Source organism: Schistosoma haematobium, chromosome 2, assembly GCF_000699445.3.
Source record: "Schistosoma haematobium chromosome 2, whole genome shotgun sequence".
Taxonomy (NCBI): Eukaryota; Metazoa; Platyhelminthes; class Trematoda; order Strigeidida; family Schistosomatidae; genus Schistosoma; species Schistosoma haematobium.
The window spans coordinates 11612881-11635473 of NC_067197.1; the positions used below are offsets into that span (position 1 = coordinate 11612881).

At 35.7% G+C, this 22593-nt stretch overlaps 1 protein-coding gene across 1 annotated transcript in view; it reads left to right on the top strand.

Annotated features, from left to right (window-relative positions):
• EXOC6B (Exocyst complex component 6B) overlaps positions 1-20719 on the top strand; it is a 51146-nt gene extending 30427 nt beyond the window's left edge. The window contains exons 6-9 of the mRNA XM_051219143.1: positions 4908-5379; positions 12994-13452; positions 15644-15842; positions 20240-20719. Coding sequence (XP_051067489.1) covers positions 4908-5379; positions 12994-13452; positions 15644-15842; positions 20240-20424 — 1315 coding nt within the window. The 3' untranslated portion in view covers positions 20425-20719. The remainder of the gene's footprint in view (positions 1-4907; positions 5380-12993; positions 13453-15643; positions 15843-20239) is intronic.
• Positions 20720-22593: the final 1874 nt, after the last annotated feature.

The window sequence follows — 22593 nt, forward strand, 5'->3', positions numbered from 1 at the left end:
CCAAATTTGTATTTCATATCTTTAATTTTTTATTTCATTTTGAAAAAAAAATTAATTGATCAAGATAATATCAAGGTTATTTCGTAATTTTTTCAGTGATTTGAGATTCTTAAAATTTAATATGCTTCTCTAATTTGACTAAAGAATATGAAATTGACACACCACATCCAACAGTTCGGCTCTACACCAACTTTGATTATCTAAAGACGAAGGAGCACAGCATTTAATCAGTTGATCATAGAGATTTCCAAACTGAGTATTGATGGCCAATATAGATATTTGTATCATTGAGACGGAAATACTAAAACCCGAGAGAAAGTGCCTGCTTTTGACGAGCAGATAATACAATGGAGGAAAAATTAGTGACACATTTGTCAAGATTGAGTGGAAACAAGTTACTGACATGATTATTTTTATTGTAGGGTTTCACAAGTTGTTTTCCGATCCTTTTTTCTTTTTTGATGTGATGGTGCTGCAAAAACTGATGAATTTAATACGGCAAATATTATATCTTAAGCCCCATCAAATATCATGTGACAAATTTGCCAGTCAGAACACCGACCTATATGACCTAGTCACTGTGCTAAACAAAATAATACGCTAATCAGCACGAGCAGCCCTGAGTCAACTCTGAGTTCTTATTGGTCCTCTGTGTTATAGCTTCTCGCCTAACACAACCCATTCAGTTCCAAAACACAAATATCACTCTCCATCATATGGATCGTATATTTCAGACATAAGTGGTTTATATACAAGTAAATTAGATCGCATCATACCATGAAATGAAATATAATAATTATAAAGGATCAAGCCAAAAGTCACTGTGAGTGCGGGAGACTTTGACTAATAGATTGAAAATACCTTGAGAATAGTAAATCGTATAATATTAGCTAATACTTCAAATGAAAACTTATAATAAAAGAAATATAAATATATGTAATCTAGTTACTTAATAGTTAAATAATAAGAACATATGATAACAGTTCATAAATAGTTCACTAAAGTTACCCATACTTTAATCTTCTTTCGGATACAACGTCAAACTACAGACATTTTTGTTAATGTAAATAATGCTTGAGCATAGAGTTCAGTAAAGTTGATCTGTTTTCTTTGATAATTAGCTATTTGTGATTTAGGCAGTTGAGTTAGATTTGAGATATTTTATTGAGGTTTACTTAGAAGTAGATGCATATCTAATTGGTTTAGGGGATTTGTGGCTTGAAAAACAAGATTTATTAAAATCTAGTTTGACTTGTTCTCATACAGTTTCTTTCTGTAGCCCACTTAGGTACGCACTCAACTGTCGTTACTTGCAGACCACGATTTCTCCTACCTATGTATGTGTAACCTCATGTACACATTCCTAAACCGATTTTTACAGCACCGTAATGTTGAAAAAGAAAAAAGAGATCGGAATAAAACCTGAGAAACCCTACAATAAAAATAATCATGTCGGTAATTCGTTTCCAGTCAATCCTGACAAATATGTCACTAATTTTTCCTCCATTATATTATCTGCTCATGAAAAGCAGACACTTTCTTTTAGGGGAGCATATTAACTTTCAAAAATTTCAAATCATTGATACGGCCGAGGATGGGGAGAGTCAGCTCTCTCTCGAAGTGCTCTCACATGGCCATGTGCATACAACCACTGCCAGTGAAGTCCTACTCACTGTCTTCTCGCAGTGGGTGTGTTGTTTAGGGAGTTGAGAGAAAGAAAAGCGAGCCAGGTTAGTGGACACGAAGTGTCTACCCAGGGGAGTTGGAAAACCCTGATTCCAAACCATTGGTGCACATGGGCTCCCGTATACCGATGGAACGAATGGCATATGAACCTATTTTTGATCACTAGCTACCACGGGACTGCTCCACTGCCTTGTGGATTAGACCATTAGGTAGAAGGCTCCGAGTGTGGTCCCTTAAGAAAACCACGTGCTCTGGTTTGGGCAACCGGGCAGTATCCCATCCCTCACGCAAACCGAATAATTTTTGTGACGCGTATCTATTTTGTGCCTCCTTGTACCAATATTTATGTGTTTAAATAAATAAATTTGAAACTGGGAGGGAATTATGAATATCCAAGAATCTACTGTTATTGTGAGTTTAAGAATCACTAAGTTGTTGATATTCAGAACTAAATTTTGGTTTGACCTTATTAATAGTCATGAATATCAACAATGAGATCATTAGTAGTTTTGCCAGCAATAATAAGTTGCCTACAAAATACTCCCAAACCAATCAGGGACACGTAACTGACTTCAAGGTTATGGTACTTATATAGTCACGGGGGTCGTTTAGTTAACAATAAGTGTGAAATTAACGGTTGGATCGCATTATGACAAATTTCACCAAGGTAAATATAACAATATATTTACAAAGCGTTGTAATATTCAGGAAAATACCAATTCGTGAATGCCGAAAGTGAAGTAACGATAAACTTATTTACAAAAATTACGAAATGTATTTGTGTTCCATTTTAATTAATGCTAATTGCAAAATTTATAGTGTTAGAATTAAGGTTAGGGCACCATATTTTATGTGCTAGACTTCGAGTCCCTATGATCCACTTTGAAGGATCTCTCATTTATGTTAATCTAATATATTCTCAGTAAATTCTTTCATTTTCTGTTAAAAATTACTCATTTACTTTTGTTGCTTTCTGCTTAACTAAAACGCGTTAAAATTTTAGTCGTTCAGCAGTACATATAAATTCACCGTAATAATACGCACTGTGATATATGTCGAATAATTTAGTGGTTATCTGAACTCAGTAACCCAGGGAAAAACATGTCATTCGAAGTGGAAGTTGCTTAGCTCTAGTCTCAGTTTGAGTATCTACGTGAAGATACAGATATATCCACATGATGGGTCTCAAACAAAACGAGACGTGCTCATCGTGCATTCCACTCCCAGGCACACTGTATTTATGCTATAAGGCTTGAAAAATAATTTTACAACAACTTAGTTTCTGAAATATCTTTTTTTTAATCAACTCTTTATAGACCATTGGATCAAGATTCCTTATTTCCACTTTATTTTGATGGAGCTTCGCTCTGTCAGTTGATGGATCCGAATTTCACTAAAATCACCCACCTAAGCTGTAGATCTCCACCATTTCACTTCCATTTTGTTTTCGATAACTTTTCAGAAGTAATCTGCTGTTTTTATTCGTGATTATTGAATCCCATTTTTAACCTAAAATAAACATACATGCCACAATATTCTACTTCAGATAAACTGTAAAGACAAATACTTAATTTACCATGTATTTTCTATTTATACTGTCAAAAACCAAAGTCACTTTCAGATATTGCATGTCTTCTAACGGGTACAATTTTTGAGTGATTTAATCACATATTTACTTGTCAAAATTATTTTATATGAAACAGGAATAAAGTCATATAGATAAATTTTGACAATCTGAAATTTTCAACCTTCACCATCAATGTAAGCTAAGATGGTTATCATCAATATCTCATTGTTAAAGTTCAGTTTCAGTCAGTTAGTAATAGGCGACATAGAACATGGTAAAACTCTGCATTGGTCTAACGTTTCCGACTGTGAAGTACGCAAATTATGCCTACTGATATACCTCAGACTTCATGGGTCCATGCTATATCCTGATCTTCCTGAGCCCCCTAACTTCTGTCCAACCTGATTTTTTATTGGTCTGTATTACACATCGAGGTAGACAGTGGTTAGTTATTCCATAACATTTCTTGACTAAACTAATCGATGAAATTTTTAGGTTTCATCTGTTGATTATTCTGGTCTCCTATGACCAACCCCAGCGTTACTTACTGTATGGTTCTACTATGCGGCAGCAATCCCTAATTCCAATTAGATAAAATTGACTAATACAGTTAGTCTCATCAAGTAAACCAGTTTCTTAGTTATGCTTACGGATATGTCATTCTAAATAGTTGTATTAGCTTTGAGATTATGATTATGATAAGATGTGTGATCATAAACTCCTAGCGAAAAATGAATTTAGTCTCGATCTGACCTCCAAATTATTCTCTTATAAAGCTCTACTTTGTTTTTCTTTCAAGTATGGTTGTACAATATAGTTATTAAGCGGAAAAGAGATAGGATAGCTTTAAATATGAGGTTTTATCATCTCTGATTCAGCAGACTCGTGTACTTGCGTTTCTGCCCATATGAGACGCGAATTGAAATAACAGCTGTACGTTTTTAAGTTGGTCATGAACTATTGCTACTGAATGTATAACTCGATAGCGTTTGAAGTTAAAAGTACTGGGTTTGAGTCCCGGAGTGAATATCAACTCTGGGATGCAAGTACATCCAGCTGACAAGTCCCAAATGGATTTTACTGCTAGCCACCATACATCTTTGCTTAAAACTTGCTATGTTCTTTAGTGCCAAGTGTTATTTAAATCAAATCAGCTTCAATAATCCTGACGTGCTGAATTCATCCAAGTTGATTAGTAAATATTGATTCAAAATTATCACCGATATTTTGTAGTTTTTTTGGCATATGGTTAACCCAAAAGAGATTTATATAGAAAAAAACCTCCTTTTTCGTAGGTAACGTTCGTCGCAGATTAGTTTTATTTGGTGAACTCTTAAAAACTAGGGATCACTGGACAGCTTTTCTGTCTCAGTATTGAACTTTTGAGCTGTGTCCGCTAACAATGCCACCGAGGATCAAACCCGGGGCATTTAGTTCTAGCGGTGAATATGTATTCACTATAATTAGCTGACATCCAATGGTATAATTCCAACTTCAATCAATTCGAGTTATAGTGCGATCACCATACAGTCTCATTGAAGATAAGTGTTTCAATAAGTCTGAACCTTTTTGAAACGACTTTATCACTGTATTTGTTTTGAATTACAATTCTTCTTCAAATAGAAATTTTCTGTGTTGACATGTTTTCATGTAGATTTGAAGCAATAATTGCTGAAGATAGCTATGAAACAATTAAAATATCAAATTCGGAACAGTTAGCTGAATTCCTTGAAATGTATCCACCAGGCGATACAGTTGAGTTTTCTGAACTTCCATTTCCTAAACAGTTGTGCTTTTCATGGATGGTACCTAAAATTTACCAAACTGTTCGTGAATACATTAATTTGTGTTATCGGTTTTGTGAAAATATGGATTTAGCATACACAGAACTAGAGGATACAATTAATCGTGCTACAAATTTCCTATTCAGTCAATGTTTAAATACAGTTTTAACTTCGGGCGTTCGTTCATCTTTACGTCAATTACCTCGACTTACGCAATTCTGTATAAATTTGGATGAGTTAGAAACAGTTTGTGGGCATTTGGATAACTATCTTCAATACACCTTGCTAGATGAGGCTTCAAGTATAACCAGTGGTCGTCTGAAAGATTTCGCAATGATTAGGGTAAGTTTCTCTATCTTCTGTATTAAATATTACATTTAGAAAAGACTGTTATAAGTTTTTACTGATTTACCTTTTTTTCTGATATTATTGTCATATATGCTGAACACTTAATTCATCATATTACTATGAATCAATATGAGCCATGTTTTTCAAACAAATCTGTTATCCATAAAACATTTAATAAAAATCGTTACTTCACTTATAGGACCCCGATTGGGGCTACTACCTTGCTGTGGTGTTCGGTCTTGGATATCACAATGACCTAGTCGAGTTATATTGGTTGGAACACTTATTCCTTTAGATCTTACCATCCCAGGCTTGTCTGTTGGAGAATGATAAGTTTCGAGACATCAACTTCAGGTCCGAGAACAAAGTCATCCTGCTAGCTGTACTAGTGTGTGTCAGCATTAAGATGTTTCCCTCAAACAACCGGTGTCTGTAGCAATGCTTCCTTCTGATAACGAAATGGGGGATTAGGAAATATCAACTTTGAATGTAGCATATCTCAGCTCGCTTATCTGATCTCCATATTCAGTGGTAAGGCGTCGAAAATAAGGTGTTAACAAATCGACAACCTCAGTAGTAGTTATCATTGATTTATTGGAACATATAAACATTGGTACAAGGGGGTACCAAATACATATACCCCACGCAATAACAATGAGGACAGTAGTAGTTATCATCCCTAATAACACTGAAAACCAAATGCTCGTAGGATTACATTATGCTAATAGTGTTTTGTAACTACTGAGCAATTAGGAATAATTTTCTTAGCATTTCGCTTTTTGAGATGGTGGAGAAGATTTGTAGCTCAGGTGGATGATCGAAGCTGCTACCTTGACGCGGTGGTCGGGCTTGCCTATCGTGATGACCCAACCGAGCTATATTGGCTGGAACATATGTTCCTGTAGGTTCTACCATGCCAGGCAGGTCGATTGGTGAACGGTAAGACTAAAAGCGGCAACTCAAGGTCTGAGGGCGAAGTCGTACTGCTGACTGTAGAGGGGTGTGACAGCAGTAAGGTGTTTCCTTCGGACAACCAGCATGACAGCGATGCTGCCTTCCCACAAGGAGGGGTGGGGTTAGAAAAGGTCGACCCTAAAAATGTCACACCTCACCTTACCTCACGGATTTCCGTCTCCGGCGGTAAGGCCCTTTGAAGAACGGAGCTAACACGTCAAAAACCTCCCACGAAAAGGCCGTGCGCGACCGGCCTCAAGCAGTTGTCCCTTGGGCTCTGCGGTCACGCTCCCAGGTCGTCAAGACCAACACCAATCCAATTTCCTTTTCAGGTTCCTCAAGAAATACCCTTCCACGGTGTGGGCAACCGGGAAGTGACATCAGCCCTCATACCCGCAACAGCACAAGAGACCAAGGTGGTCACATTCAAATCCTTCCTACACCTCCTAATACCTCTCTTATCTCCATGACTAACCCTCCTCACGTCTCTTTATCACCTCGCACCGCTAGGGCAAACGATTTGAGTACGTGGAACGCCATTCCTGGTCTCCTGAAACCACGCTCTAAACTACACGTAGGAGTTTTTAACGTACGAACACTTTGCCAAATAGGACAGCAGGCTTCCTTAGCTAAAACTTTAGAATCTCGCGCCAACGATGTGTGCTGCGTCTCCGAAACGCGCATACAGGATCCAAGTAGCGTCATTCATTTGACCTCACCATGCCAAAATAAAGAACCGACTCGATTTACGCTTCGTGTATCTGGAAGCCCTGATTCTGCTTCCCGTGGCCTCGCCGGCGTAGGTATAGCATTGAGTCCTAGGGCAGAACTAGCTCTCAGAGTGGATCCCAGTAGACAGTCGTTTGTGCGCTGTCCGACTGAACGGAACAGTAAGAATCCGGAAAGATAGGGACACTCGTCGTTGCCTCTTCGTCGTTTCTGCCTATTCTCCCACTGACTGCAGCTCAGATGATGTAAAAGATGAGTTTTACAGAAAGCTTTCGGACCTTCTCCGAAAAGCTAAGCGCTCGGATGTAGTAATAGTGGCCGGTGACTTTAATGCTCAAGTAGGTAAACTTAGCGATAGGGAAAGACACCTAGGTGGATCTTATGGTGTCGTGGCTCAAAGAACAGATAATGGCGACCGTCTGTTGCAGCTATGCTCAGATAACCGCCTGTTCCTTACAAATACTAACTTTAAGCATAAGGAAAAACATCTTTTAACATGGAGACCCCTAATTCGTCCCAACGTTGGACCCAAATAGATCACATCGCTATCAGCCATCGATGGAGGGGCTCGACAGAAGACTGTCGCTCATTCTGGAGCACATGCCTAGATTCAGATCATGCTCTAGTGCGAGCGCGCATTTGCTTGCGTCTTACTGGACGTAGGAAAGACGCTGCAAGGAAACCTCTTAGGGGCCTACTTAATGATAGTCAAACTAAGAGTATATTTCAGGAACAACTAGGAAAAGAGTTAGGCAGCCATGTATGTGATGCCCACCCCGATGCAGCATGGAATGATATCCGAAAAGCTGTGGAAACAACAGTGATATCTGCTAGTAAGGTAAACCAGAAGGTTAGGGAGCAACACTGGATCTCAGCAGCATCTATCGCACTGATAGATGCTCGGAAACTCATTCCACCCGGCTCTGGACATAATGAAGAGCGGAGTCAGCTTAAGCGCAAGCTGACAAGAAGCCTACGCAATGATCGCGAACAGTGGTGGGTAGCGAAAGCAAGAGAGATGGAAAAGGCAGCGGCAATAGGTAATAGCAGACAATTGTTCAGACTCGTTAAGGAAACCGGAATTAGGAACCCGACCGTTAGCGAAACAATCTCAGAAAAAGATGGACATATTATTCATTCTCAATCCAGAAGATTGGATCGATGGGCAGAACACTTTAGGGATCAGTTCAACTGGCCTTCAGCCACACTTCGGTTTCCCACGATCTCTAGTCAACCTGAATGGCAAGTTAATGTAGGTCCTCCGTCCCTTTACGAAGTTGAAAAAGCCATAGGAAATCTGAAACGAGGGAGAGCAGCAGGCCCTGACAGGTTTACTCCTGAGATTTTTAAGGATGGTGGTCCAGTATTAGCAATGAGATTAACCGAGGTCTTAGGTAGAATTTGGGAACTGGACGTAATCCCATCTGACTGGTCTCAATCACTGATTGTGCCAGTCTATAAGAAAGGACAAAAGTCCTCTTGTGACAATCACAGAGGAATCAGTTTGACTAATATAGTGTCTAAAATATTAGCTTCAATAATACTTCGACGCCTAATCAAAGCTCGTGAAGAGCAGATTAGAGAAAACCAGGCCGGTTTTCGACCTGGACGTGGTTGTATAGACCAGATATTCACACTACGTCAGGTTCTAGAACACAGACACACGTTCAGACGCCCCACAATCGTAATATTTCTTGACCTTAAGGCAGCATTCAACTCTGTTGATCGTGAGGTTCTATGGCAGTGTTTGTCACTGAAAGGAGTACCAAAGAAGTACATTAACCTTATAAATGCTCTCTACTCGAACACAACCGGTAGAGTGAGAGCTTATGGCGAACTGTCATCAGAATTGATTACCTCAAGTGGTGTTCGTCAGGGCTGTCCACTCTCCCCATTCTTGTTCAACTTTGTCATTGACGTACTTTGAGATAACACTCTCCTCATCTAAATTTCCAGGGGTTGAACTTCTACCGGGAGGTTCACTTGTTGACTTAGAATATGCCGATGACATAGTTTTATTTGGTGAAGACGCTGACAAAATGCAGAGTCTTATGACCACTCTAAGCAACAATGCAAGCATGTTCGGGATGCGATTCTCTCCCTCGAAATGCAAAATGTTGCTTCAGGATTGGGTTACATCGACACCTGAACTAGTGATAGGGAGTGAAGTAGTTGAGTGTGTCGACCGCTTCACTTATCTTGGAAGTCTCATCAGCCCTTGTGGTCTGGTGTGTGACGAAATCTCAGCACGGATACAGAAGGCTCGACTAGCTTTTGCCAACTTGCGTCATTTATGGCGTAGGCGAGATATCCGTCTATCAACCAAAGGACGTGTTTACTGCGCAGCAGTTCGTTCCGTCCTACTTTATGGCAGTGAAACATGGCCGGTAAGAGTAAAGGATATTCGTAGGTTACTAGTATTTGATCATAGGTGTCTTCGAAATATTGCTCGTATATCATGGGACCATCGAGTAAGTAACACAGTTGTTAGGAAACGAGTACTAGGTAAGGATGGCAAATCAATTGATGAAGTAGTGAAACTTCATCAGTTGAGATGGCTGGGACACGTGTTACGTATGCTCAACGACCGACTGCCTCGACGTGCTATGTTCAGTGGTATAGGAGTAGGTTGGAAGAAAGCTAGGGGCGGCCAAACCAAAACATGGCACAAGTCCATGAAGTCACTGACAAGTGAACTGAGTCATGTTGGTAGGTGTAGACTACCTGTTTGGGGACCGCGAGATGATAGCAACCGATGGTTAGAGACCCTGAATGACATGGCTCAAAATCGTTTGCAATGGCGCAGGTGCATCCACTCTCTGTGTTCTCCCAAATTCTAATCTTCTGAATCCTTCATGTCCCTTTTTTCCTCTTTCCAAATTTATTTCACTGGATTATACTCTTTAAATAACATCTCCAAACCCTGATCTTCCCGATTACTGCTTATACTCTTATTACCTCTACCACTACGGGATTTGAATCAACAACTGCATCTCTGTGCTAATGTGGTGTGGCAACTCGAACTGATGTACATACGTACGAAGTTCTACGTTGTTACTGACTGGATGATTTTGGTGGAGTTTTGTTCTCTGAGCTGGATGGTTTGGTCGTGGAGCTTTCATCGTTCTTCTGAACGACATCATCAGCACAAACTTCAGATAGAAGTGAAGTGTTTGAATTTCTCCATATGTGTCTCAAAGCTTGTTCTGTGCACCTCGACGTTGATTGGTTCTTATTGACCTTAAATTTGTCGTTGTTCACTTCTTTGTTTTGGTTGTGTCTCCCATTGTTTTGATTTTTGTTCTTATGTTTGTGCATGATTTTTCTGATTGGTTGATAAATTGGATTGATTTCAATATGCTTGTTGATTGCTAATTGACCTGAGTGCCAGGCTTCTAAAAATTCTCTGCTGTTTTTGGAGTTTCCTCTGTCTAAGATTTCCACATTTTTCCAATCGAATGAGTGTCCGCAGTTGTCCACGTGTATTGATATAAGTGAAGAGATATCATGCCGTTTGACTGCTAATTGATGTTCATGTAGGCGAAGGTGAAGGGGGCGTCCGCTTTGTCCGATGTAGTGTTTTTCGCAGTTGGCACAATTTATTTTGTAGATGATGTTTGATTTGTTTTCCTTTGTTATTTCATCTTTTGGTTTGCATAAGATTGATTGTAGTGATTTTGTCGGTTTGTGTGCCACACCTATTCCGAAGGTTTTCAGCAGTCTCGTCGCTGTTTCTGATATTCCTTGTATATATGGTAGGGTGATCCTTTTGTTGATTTTTGTGCTTGACTTGAGTTCTAATGCTGCGTGCGGTTGGTATTTTTTGATGAAGTTGATGGGGTAGCCGTTCTTCTGAAATACATCCTTTAGATATTTCTCTTCATTTCTTCGTGCTGCCAGTGTGCTGCAGTGTGTCGTCGCCCTCTTGAACAAATTGTGTACGCAGTTGATTTTGTGAGCTCTTGGGTTGTTGCTATTGTAGTTGAGAATTTGATCCGTATGGGTCGGTTTCCTATATACCTGAGTTTCCAGTTTTCCTGTGTCGGTTCTAGTGATCAATACATCCAAGAATGCTAGTTGGTTGTTTGACTCCTGTTCCATGGTGAAAATTTCGCTTTTTATTTGTTGAATAAGCGTCATCATAAGCATTATTTTGTAAATGTTAGAAAGTAATACACCGAGATTCCTTACATTATAGTGAATATTTAAATAAAAAAACACATCAAAATATCAGTGAATGGTTTCACTATAAATGCCAGATTTTGTATACTCTATTCATAAGTGATACTTTCAAAGGTTTTAGCTCATTCTGTTAATTGTTTGAAAAGTATTGCACGCCAATTGAATTGCGTTGATATTTTAACTACCGAAAACAAAACAAAACAAACAGATAACGTGAACTTTGGTCAACTCATTCATTCTTGCCGTGTCATGCCACTTTGCATAGCTGTATATACTGCAAATCGACATGTATAATTGTATTAGGGTTAAGCACTTTGTAAAATATTGAAATTGATAATTAATCATCAATAAACCAGTATAAAATGTCCTAGTCCTACAATAGTAAATCAGATGGTTCCTGAATAACTCAGCGACGACGCTTCTGTCTGTAATGGAGATTCAAGTCACAGTGGATCTAAACCTAGAACTTTCTACCTATTATCTCCAACTACTTAAAATTAAACATACCTGTCCGATCGACAACCTCAGTCAGTGATTTGAGACCTCGATTAAAATTGTTATAAGTCATAGTGACGCAGTACTGCTTTCCCTCTTTATCCTCCCCCAGATCTCAAATTTTAGTATCGTTTCATTTTCTACCATTCATTCTGTCTTTTCGAACTATCTTCTCAATGTTCAGTCTTTCTTATGATCATTGCTACTATATTATTTCTATCTTTTTTTATGTGTTTTTATACCAGTGTTGTATGTTAATACATGTTTGTTACATACTCTATGTCGTTTATGAATAACCGAAACTTACCTGTTTATTTTGGTGATATGTAGTTTGAAACAGATAGTCTAATTACAAAGCTTTCATTATTGTTCTTGATAACATTATCATCGCCTACTTCATGCAAATTGTTGACATGAGAAATGGAAAATAGCTTTTAAAAGACGTATGTTGATCAAAAAGCATCGAGAAATTAGAAGAATATGGTATTCTAGGTTAATAACATAAATTATTAAACTCTATTTAATAATTAATAAATATAGTTAACCACCGGATTGTTTTATGGATTTATTTGTTTCGTTAATGAGGTGGTACAAATATGAGGAATTTCAGTTAACGAAATTTTCGTATCATATTGTTTACTGTATGACTATACTATTACTATACATTCTCGTCTTGAGGATCACATGATGTCAGTGTATGATACTTCATAATAGCGAAGACTATTCGGTTTACGGCGTATTTTATTTTCACGATAAATTTTCAGTATATATTCACCTGAGTTTAAACTTTCAGAAAAAAAGCTCTTCAACCAGCTAGTGTTACAAAGTGAGATATATATAATTATTTAAGACTTTCTTCATCGTTCCACATCACCGTGTCTTGGATCACCTATTGTTTTAATTTTCCCTAATGTTGCCTATTTATCAAGTTTAAATTCCTGTACTTCATTGCAAACCACACGATATTGTTTTGGAGATAATTATGCTGCCGTATTATTTAAACTGAAGAAGTTATAGCCAGGTTCCTACCACAATTCACCGGTTAAACGTCGATTGTTTTAACCACTAATCCAATACTCCCTAATTCTTCCATATTTAATTTTACCTATCATTCACATATACTTCTCTCACAAACATCATGGCCTGAATTCCAATGTCATTCTGTTTTCAAATATTTTTAAAAAATTAATTATTGGATTTACTTAACGTTTAAAATAATTCTAGTTCTCGTAAAATCTTTTTGTTCAGGATAATCAACGTGAAGATCCAGATATGACTACATCAGTTACGTTAAACTCTGGAGCTAATCCACCACGTAGCCGATTACAAGGTGCATCACTACTTAAAGATATACGTGTATTAGTTGAAGATCAAATTTGTAATCATTTAAAGGATAATGTTGCAAAATTCATTAATTTAAGTAACTATGATGATACTGATGATAATAATAGTGGTCAAACTAACAATAATACCAATAAAAATGATCAATTATTAAATAATTCTCAAACTGTTGATGGACGTAATGGTGTAAGTTATATAACTAATACAAAAATTAAACCAACTGAAAATATTGTACATTTAACATCGTGGTTAAAATCAGTGTTCGATTCATTCTCAAACCTTCCGCCGAAAATCGCTCAAACTGCTTGTATATCAGTCTGTAAACATATTGCTCGTTTATTGTATGATGTTTTATTTGGTTCTCAAGTAAGTTTATATATGTTGACAATTTAACTAAATCATCTTCGTAATTCCTTCTTTTTCGTTATAATTGGTAAAAATAAACGTGAAGGTTATCAAATTTTAAGCATTGAAAACTTTTTATGCCATCAGTTGTTGTCCCATACTTTAAGTACACATAATTAAGATTTAGTGGTAAAGTGACTGAACATTGTTCAATGAACTCTAGTGCTATTTTGCGCCCTCAGTTTCGTGCGCAGATGAGTAACCTTTAGACCACTGAATCGGTATCCAATAGTATGTATGTTTAACGTCAACCGGTCCACAATATTTTGCGACTATTTCCCTTCGCTTGTTGTAGATAATTTTCTTACACTCAGAATTAGAGCGAAACCATGATCAATGGAGTTCAACCATGTGAAATATAAGACAGCTGTTCATCGTAGGCAATAAACTATTTTTTTTATTTTTCAACATAGTTTTTTTCTGTTGTGAACTAAAACCAACTGCAGAAATATTGAAAAGCAGAAAGCATGAAACCAGTTTCGTTTTTAGTCTAATACTCTGTACGCAACCATACAAAACTGTAACCCCACACAAGATTGAACCGGAGATATACAGGCTTCTTGGTCAACAAGTACTTTTAAAATATTGAGTCAAAACACATTAGTTTCTATCTACAACCTCAGCCATATTATAGAAGTAGAATGCAGCCAGAAGCTATCAAGTGATGTTTGCTTTCTAAGTGCTCTTTCCGTGAAATCTATCTTAAAAATACACAAATTTTTGTAGAAAGCATATATATATTACTACATTGGACCATTCAGAGAATTCCAAATGACACGTGGACGTGATAGGCTCAACAAATATCTTGATTTTTCCAAAGGATGAGACATTAACCACCGATAGGCTTAATTACCTAAGTGACAGACAGTTATATGTAAATAACTTCCCCACAAACCTAGCCACTCGAGAAGAGGGACAAAGAGTGAGGAAAGAAGTTTATTTAGGCTAAACCTATTCAGATGCATATATATATATATATATAACACAGAAAGGAATAAGAAAAAGGGTCGATCATGTATATTCATTATTTATATCATATTCCGTTGGAGTTTCATATTTTTGACCTTATTGGTATTTTTTTGCTTTCGTTTATCAACCGTATTGGAAGTTGTTCACATTTATGCATAAATCTCAAGTACACCAATGTTTGTTTTGCATACACAGATTAAAATATTTTTTATGTTATAATCAATTGATATTTGTATAATTTAATCAACTTCACTGTTTCAACTCAGATAAACTTTGTCTATACATGTTCAGTTGAATAATTTGATTAGAATATACGCTAAAAATACATCGATCATTCCGTATTGGTAATCAATGTTTCTGTTGGGATATTCAGGAAAATATCCCAAAAATTATTCTGTTAAGTCTAACGCTATCCTTGGACTTGAGATGGTGTCATTTCCTCATTGGTCCATGTTTATTTCACGTGTCATTTTCCTACTGGTCAATATTGTACAATGTTATTTTCTATTTTATGGTACGATTTGGTCTGCTTGATTAGTATATAAAGAGTATGTTTGAAATATAATGATTCGTATCTCAGAGGCTAAGACTTGCGTTCTGGGCTCAACTGGCTGGGCTAGACAGGGAAGCGGGACCAATCGAGACCCTAGGCCGTTCATTACGTGTCACTGAACCGATCAGTAAAACGCTGCCCATCTAACCTGCAGTCCACACGTTACAACAGTTTCATTGTTTAATGACCTAGACTTACGATTAATAGTTTTTCAATGTTCTCTCAAAATTATGGGATACTATTTGATAACTCGATGTTTAGTCACTATCTGTTTGAAACCTGTAATATTTAAGGTCTCAGGCGGCTCTGCAGTATCCCATAGTCTTCACCAAACAGGAATAGGTTATCTGTGTTTACTCCGTGTAGATAAGGTTGCTTAGTGTTTCTAAGTTGTTTGTCAAACTGGTGTGCTAAAGATTTTCATAAAAATGATCAGTTTCTCTAAATCTCAATTTTTCAGACTTATATATACCACTTATTGATGAAAGTATCAATAGATATTACGTTGTATAATTCAAGACTTCTGTATTTTTTTTACTGGAATTTTCAATTCATGGTGTAGATCTTTTTGGTTTTAATTTTTTACAAGATTTCCTTTTATTTCCTTACAGCATTTACTTTATATTTTAGGTGCGTTCTCTTTCTGAAACGGGTCTTCAACAATTAAGTATTGATTTATCTTTGTGTGAATCATTTGCACGTTCACAACCTGTTCCAGGCCTAGATCGTACTACTCTTTGGTTGATTTTTGCTGATTTAAGACAGTTATTGGATTTATATCACAAAGATGATTGGACTTCATACATTGCATTTCGTAAAAATGTTACTGGTTAGTAGTTATCTTTTTTATGTGTTCTGTGAAGTTGCTTGAAATGTACATATTGTATTATTTCGTGCTTACTTATTTTATTTCTAAGGTTTGAATGCGGCATTACAGATACAAATGTTGGTCGATAAACAAAAGTTATAATAGTAGCTTAACCCAGTGTTTTCATACTGATCTGTTGTCGACTGATGTGGTATTGAAGGTTAATGATACTTAATGGATTATATTACATGTTCAAGCTCTTAAACACCGATTTTAAAACTGCGTAGGTACTACAAAAAAGCTCCCTTTAAATTTGTTTCAGAAAAGTATCTGTGTATTTAAATTGCAAAATGAATTGACACAGTTTTTTAAAAGGTCTACAACTTATCATGATACTCATTAAAATAAGATAGAATCAGGAAAATCACAACAGTTGGTACGTTTTTGTTCTTGTCTGCTCTTTGAAGAAGCGAGGTCTGCTCTAGAATCAAATAATTGAATATATTATGCGGTACGAAAATGATCATAAACTTCATAACTGAAAGTGAAATGACTGACTAACGTTGTTGACATATTCTTTCATACGTATTTCGTAAATAATTAAATATTATATATACGTTAATATGGGATCTATTGGAATATCGCACATTTTTAGTTAAGAATTTTTCCCTTCAACCAAGAATAAAAGTGTTATGTCATTCCAAACTTGGTAGCTGGATAGTACAATACGCTCTGTAAGTTGAAAGACTTCAGCTGAACGTACTCATGACTTCAAACAGTAGCTAACTGAAGATGTTAACAAGCAGCATGAGCATCATTTAATATCATTGAATTTCAGCTCGGTCGCTGAATGACTTCGTATTCCAAAGATCCTGTGCATTACATAGATATGCTCAATTTCTTAACCAATCTGAAACTATCATTAAAAGGCTCTTCACTGGCACTTACTTTTTAATGGTTTCTCAGCCGTTGTCCGTTTATGAAAAAAGGATCTATGTAGCTTTATTACTTTCTTAATGTCTTGAGTAGAAAATAGATATGATTTTACTGCTTTCTCGTTAGTGACGACCCCGTTATTATTCACTGAATACTGATAATATTCGCTAGTGATAACCTCAACGTGTAAACTAGTCACTTCTATCATAATGTCCAGTCCTATGTTCATGATTTATCTGCAAGATACTTTGTATCAGATTTTAAAAAATTAGTAGTAATAATCACGCACATTTTTTGTAATTAAATTTATTTCTCATGTGTCTACCTTTTCTAAAGCATGAGATACACACCATCGGTGTATAAATATAGCTTAAGTTTCGAGGGGTATATATAATTTCTCATTTTGGCGGGCCAACCAAAAACGTCCTCACTCAACTAGCCATCTAGGCTCACGAATAAGAAGCTTGTTTATTGACATCATACAACCTAACAATTACCCTTTATGTAGCAATTTTGTGTTTTTTCTCCACCACCTACCTTAACGTCCATTGTCAGTCGACATAGCACGTTAAAAATGTGTTTGGTGTTGGCACATTAGGACGTGAATAACATTAATCCTAAAAGCCATTAACTGCTCAAACTTTCCGGTTAGGCCCTACAAAACTGTCGTGAATTCTCTAACGGTTGGAGACGTTAAAATTACGTAGCCCAAAATGTTTCACTATATGTAACATTATCATTCCTTAATCTTATTTTATCCTTTCTCAAGTTTAGATTTTCACTGCAGTCGATATAATCTTTTCTTTGTTTCGCATCATTTTAATTTTCCATCTCGCTATGTTGACATGAATTGTGGTAACTGGCCTCGATATATATTCCTACCAGGCCTTATATTGATGATAATTGAAAGGCTATATATTTTTCCCCATGACTCGTTTACAGTGTTTTGTCTCTCACTTAAAATCGATTGATGATAAACCATTTTCTTATTCTAGATAAAGCTGTCAAATAATCTGAAAATAAGTTTGCTGTATTTTAATTTAATTCAATGTGATTGTATTTACCGACATGTTACTTACGTATTTATTCATAAGATCATTGTATTTAAAAAATGACGAGGTTATTCACATGATCAAAATTCAAGTAAACTAATGAAATAAGATTTAAACAAATAAATTCTACAAAAGAAATACTATGATCAACATGCTGAAAATATAACTGTGAATATTTATTAGTTTGAAATAGTAATATGTAAATGGCAATTAAGAAAACTACAAGTTTATTCCATGGTTTAAAGCATGGTTCTAACAAATTGTTACTGTATCCACAACATAGATTTTGAATTATGGATAATTGAAACTTTCTCAACATAATGTATAGTTTCAGGTATACATCTTTTGATATGTTTGACTTGATTCTGTAAATAATAAGTCATAGGCTGGAATGTCTTATGTGTATTATACATTGTAGAATACATGATATTATTTTCTATACTCGTTTTTCACTTAATGAACTGTATCCCACTTTTCATATTCCAAAAAAAATTATTCTTATCTATTCTTTTTTCCATAAAAATTTTGTTTAGGATCGGGAAAATATGGTAAGTTTTGAAAAAACCGAATGTGCTACATATACATTTTTTTCAATGAATAGGTATTTTTGTATTTTTTTGACAGAAAAATAATAGAGATGAGTGTATTTTTGTTGGAAAAATTTCTTCTTGATAAGTCTTGCTAATTGAACGCTATATTCGATTCCTAAGCTATTCTCGTAACCGCCAAACTAGAACAATACAGCGACCTGAACACGAGATAAAGGGTGCAAAATATGCGAGAAGCACTACTCCAAAGGTTCGTTTTAGTACAAAAAGTATAGGGTTTTTATAATTTTTTAGATGTCCCCGGGTTTCCCGAAAATTCTGGGATGCTACTAAACATAGTAGTAGTATAGTAATCAGCCAATCCGAAACTCCACATGTGACTTTTCACTTTCTTGATGTTTTTGGCTAAACTTCTACTGAACGCTGATTGAACAAAATGCTTCGTAGTGTTTCCTGAGCTTTTCTTGTCTTTTGCGAGATGTTTTCTGGATCACCTCAACACATCTGTATTCTTGATTAAAACATTTCTAATGGTTACATAGATAAATATATTAGAAAATAATAATAACTCATTAGTTACAAATTTTTGTACTCAGCTCTAACCTACACCTTGAATTGTGTATTGACTAATGATTACTACTGTGGATTGCCTAAATTGTATTATGATAAGTGGAGTTTATTTATTTACTTGAACACATAAATATTGACATGAAGGGGCACTCAATACATATGCGCCACACAAATCTCATTCGATATATGTGAGGGCTGTGATACTGCCCGGGTGCCCAGACCGAATAGGTGGTTTTCTTAGGGGGCCACACCCGGAGCCTTCGGCCTGAAGGTCTGATCCACAAGGCAGTTGGGGAACGTTGGGAGATGCAGTTCCATGGCAGCCGGTGACCAACGATAGGTTCATACGCCATTTGTTTCCTTAAGATCCTGGAGCTATTGTGCACCATTGGTTCGGAATCAGGGTTTTCCAACTCCCCTAACTGGATGATCCATATCCATCAACCCGGTTAAAGCATTGGGCATTCGCTTTTCGTTCTCTCAATTTCGTAAACAACACGCGTGGCGCGAGAAGGCAGCGAGTAGGATTTCCCTGGCAGTGACTGTATACACGTGGCCATGTGAGAGCATTTCGAGAGGGAGAGCTGACTCTCCCCACACTCGGCCGTACCATGCGATAAGTAGAGTTTAAATCTATACGACGCAAGGGTTGAAATCTTTTAAATACTAAGCTACTGTTTTATGATGAATAAGTATTAAATCCCTTGCTTTATTACAAACTAACAATTTGTTAACAAATACATATTGTACTAATTACTATACAAATAGGCTGTAAATAATTAAATCAAAGGATTTTATTGTCTTTTGTATTGAGTTCATTTTAATCTCTTCTGAGCAAGTTTAATGAGATAACTCTTAAGAAACTAATTATTGTTCAAATTATTTTTTAGTAATGAAATGTATCGTGCAGATTTATAAACTATCAGACGATATTTTAATGTACACACAGTGATGATATTTATCATTTAAGTTTCCTCCTACAATATGTAAAATCTACTTTTGGTACATTTTAGTCTATCCTACATAAACACAAATCTTATTTCTATAATGTAATTCATATACACAATCATTCTAGGATTATAAGCTTTTCATTATTGTCTTTTGTTTTTCAAGCAACATTTGGTGGAACAATTTATACAACGAATTGGTATTAAACTTGAAAGTGATAAGAGTTATTGTAAAAATATTAAGGTTCTTTTCTAGTTTATCTAAGTGAAGTTTTACTAAAATACAATTTACAAGTTAATTTCAATATCTTTATAACACAAATATTGTGTATGTTTTTTTTAAAATTATTTCAATTCATTAATAGGCAGTGCTTATGATCGTGTTCCACCGAGTGTAGCAATTAAACTATTAGAACGTTTACGTGATTCCGATAAAAAACGTACTGGATTCCTTCAAGCAATGCGTAAAGAAGAACGTGGTCGAAAGAAAAAACTCGAAGATATAATTCGTCAATTACGTGAATTAAATGTTACACCTCGAAATAATTAATCTTAAAATTTCAGAATTAGAAAGGGAAAATAATGGAACTTATCTAGAGCGGAATATCACCATTTCTCTTATTTGCTTTATACACATTCAAAACAGCTTCGTCAGTTTCCATGCTGATATATATATATATATATATATATATAAAGCCTACATATTTTCATGTAAAAAGTTACACACTAATTTTTTGATTTATATGTTCTTTTGTTTCTTCCATCACCAAATATGTACACATAAATTTGTAAAGTACTAAATATTTTTTATTTATAGCTGAAACAATACAAATGTTAATTCCTTGATTACTCAATGGTTTTTTTTAATGAAAATTCATTTTATTTCGATGAAAATAAGTGAAGATAGACTAAAGTATGTAGGAAAAACTGACCTCCAGAAAATGGACGTGTACAACCAATGCGTTATAATTTGTTGTGATTCATAATTTCTGACCTTTTTGTTTTAATTACATTTTAGGTATGAGAACTAGTGATACCGGTAATACGCAAACTAAATTGAAGTCTTCTGAACCTGCCACTATACAGTTAAATGTCTTAGCCACTAAGCCATCTCCCCATGTATGAAATGGATTACCTCGGTATCCTTAATTATGGTGTAATGGTATGTTACGGTAGGTACTGAATGTATTCAATTTACAAGAAGCTTATCAATTGTTTTTGACCGTCATATCATAATCATTTCGAGCAACAAATATATGTCATACTTTATTAAGAGATTTCTATGAGGACTGAAAAGTGGACAATATAACACTGAATCTTTCCTAAAGAAATTAGTTAATGCGTTCATTGGATATGACGTACTAAGTTATTGTGTGTTGATATGGTGGTAATTTCATTGATGCTTGTTGTTTCGTGAACATAATTTGAAAGATCTAGAGACTTCGTATTTCACATTAAACATAGTTTACAAGAGCGTGACTGTTTTGAGTTTTCTCTTGTTGGCTTTATGTCAGTAATAAAATGTTTTATTTTTATCAAGTGTATTGTTCTACAGCATTTTATTAATGCTATGATAGACAATAGTGAATAGTGATTGGTCATCTTGTGATCTTTATTTTTGTCGTCGATTTATTACTTAACACATAAGTAACTTACAGCCACGCAATTCATGTTTAATAACTCTTCATATATTTAATAACCCGCATTCCGGAATACATGTTCATATAGCTAGTCCGTTGATCAGTGAACAAATATAACATACCATACTGATAACTTGGTGTGGTAGCATCTAGTAAGACCAGGTTTATCAGTGCTGAAATATGGGCTGGATAGGATGTAAACAAATGAGGTGTATGACTTTCAGACACTATAGATACTAAATAATTGCCTGTTTTCAAATGCAGTCTGCAGTTACCTGTGAGGTTTTTGTTTGTTTACTTGGAAAAATAGCAATCATAAATAAAGCTTTTCAACCCAGTGATTATCTTGTAAATTGCAAACTAGAACAGATCTCGAGTGACATTCCCATTAGGACACAGACAAAACGTGTTCATGAAACTTATAAAGTCGTATGTCATAGTGATAATATATATACATATCTTTTCTCTTATCCCACCTCCTATGTTTCTTCTGTACAATAAATTGCTCGGAATTTAATGCCTTTGCAGTGTGCGATTCGGACTCTTAACCTCGCTTATTAACAAATATTTAAAAAGCCGGCAAATGAAATTCTCATCATTTGATTTAATACTGTACCCAACAAATCATCTTTAGTATTTACTTGATTTTCATAAACATTGTATAATATATATTTACATTAATGCGGTGGATAATGTGAAAATCACGATCAGGGATATTTGTCATTCCCAAAACATTTGGCGAAGCTTCTACTTAAAAACTCACTATCTGCCCTAAACACTTACAAAGATCACACTGTTTCTTATTTTCATGTTTACAAAGCGCATGAATGTTTGAAAATACATTCTAGGTCATAAACATTGGGGAGTCAAAAAGTATTATCATTTTTTTAAGCATATAAACCATTCCTAAACTAATGCTCCAATGAAATATCCCATATACAAAAATGAGTGGTGCAAGCATTGTCTTAATAAAGTCGTATGAGTTACGGTAATTGTGGTTAAGGAACCTCTCAGTTTAGTCCCTAGTATACATTATCAGGAACGATACGGTTTCGGAAATCCCTTATTAGAAGACTCCA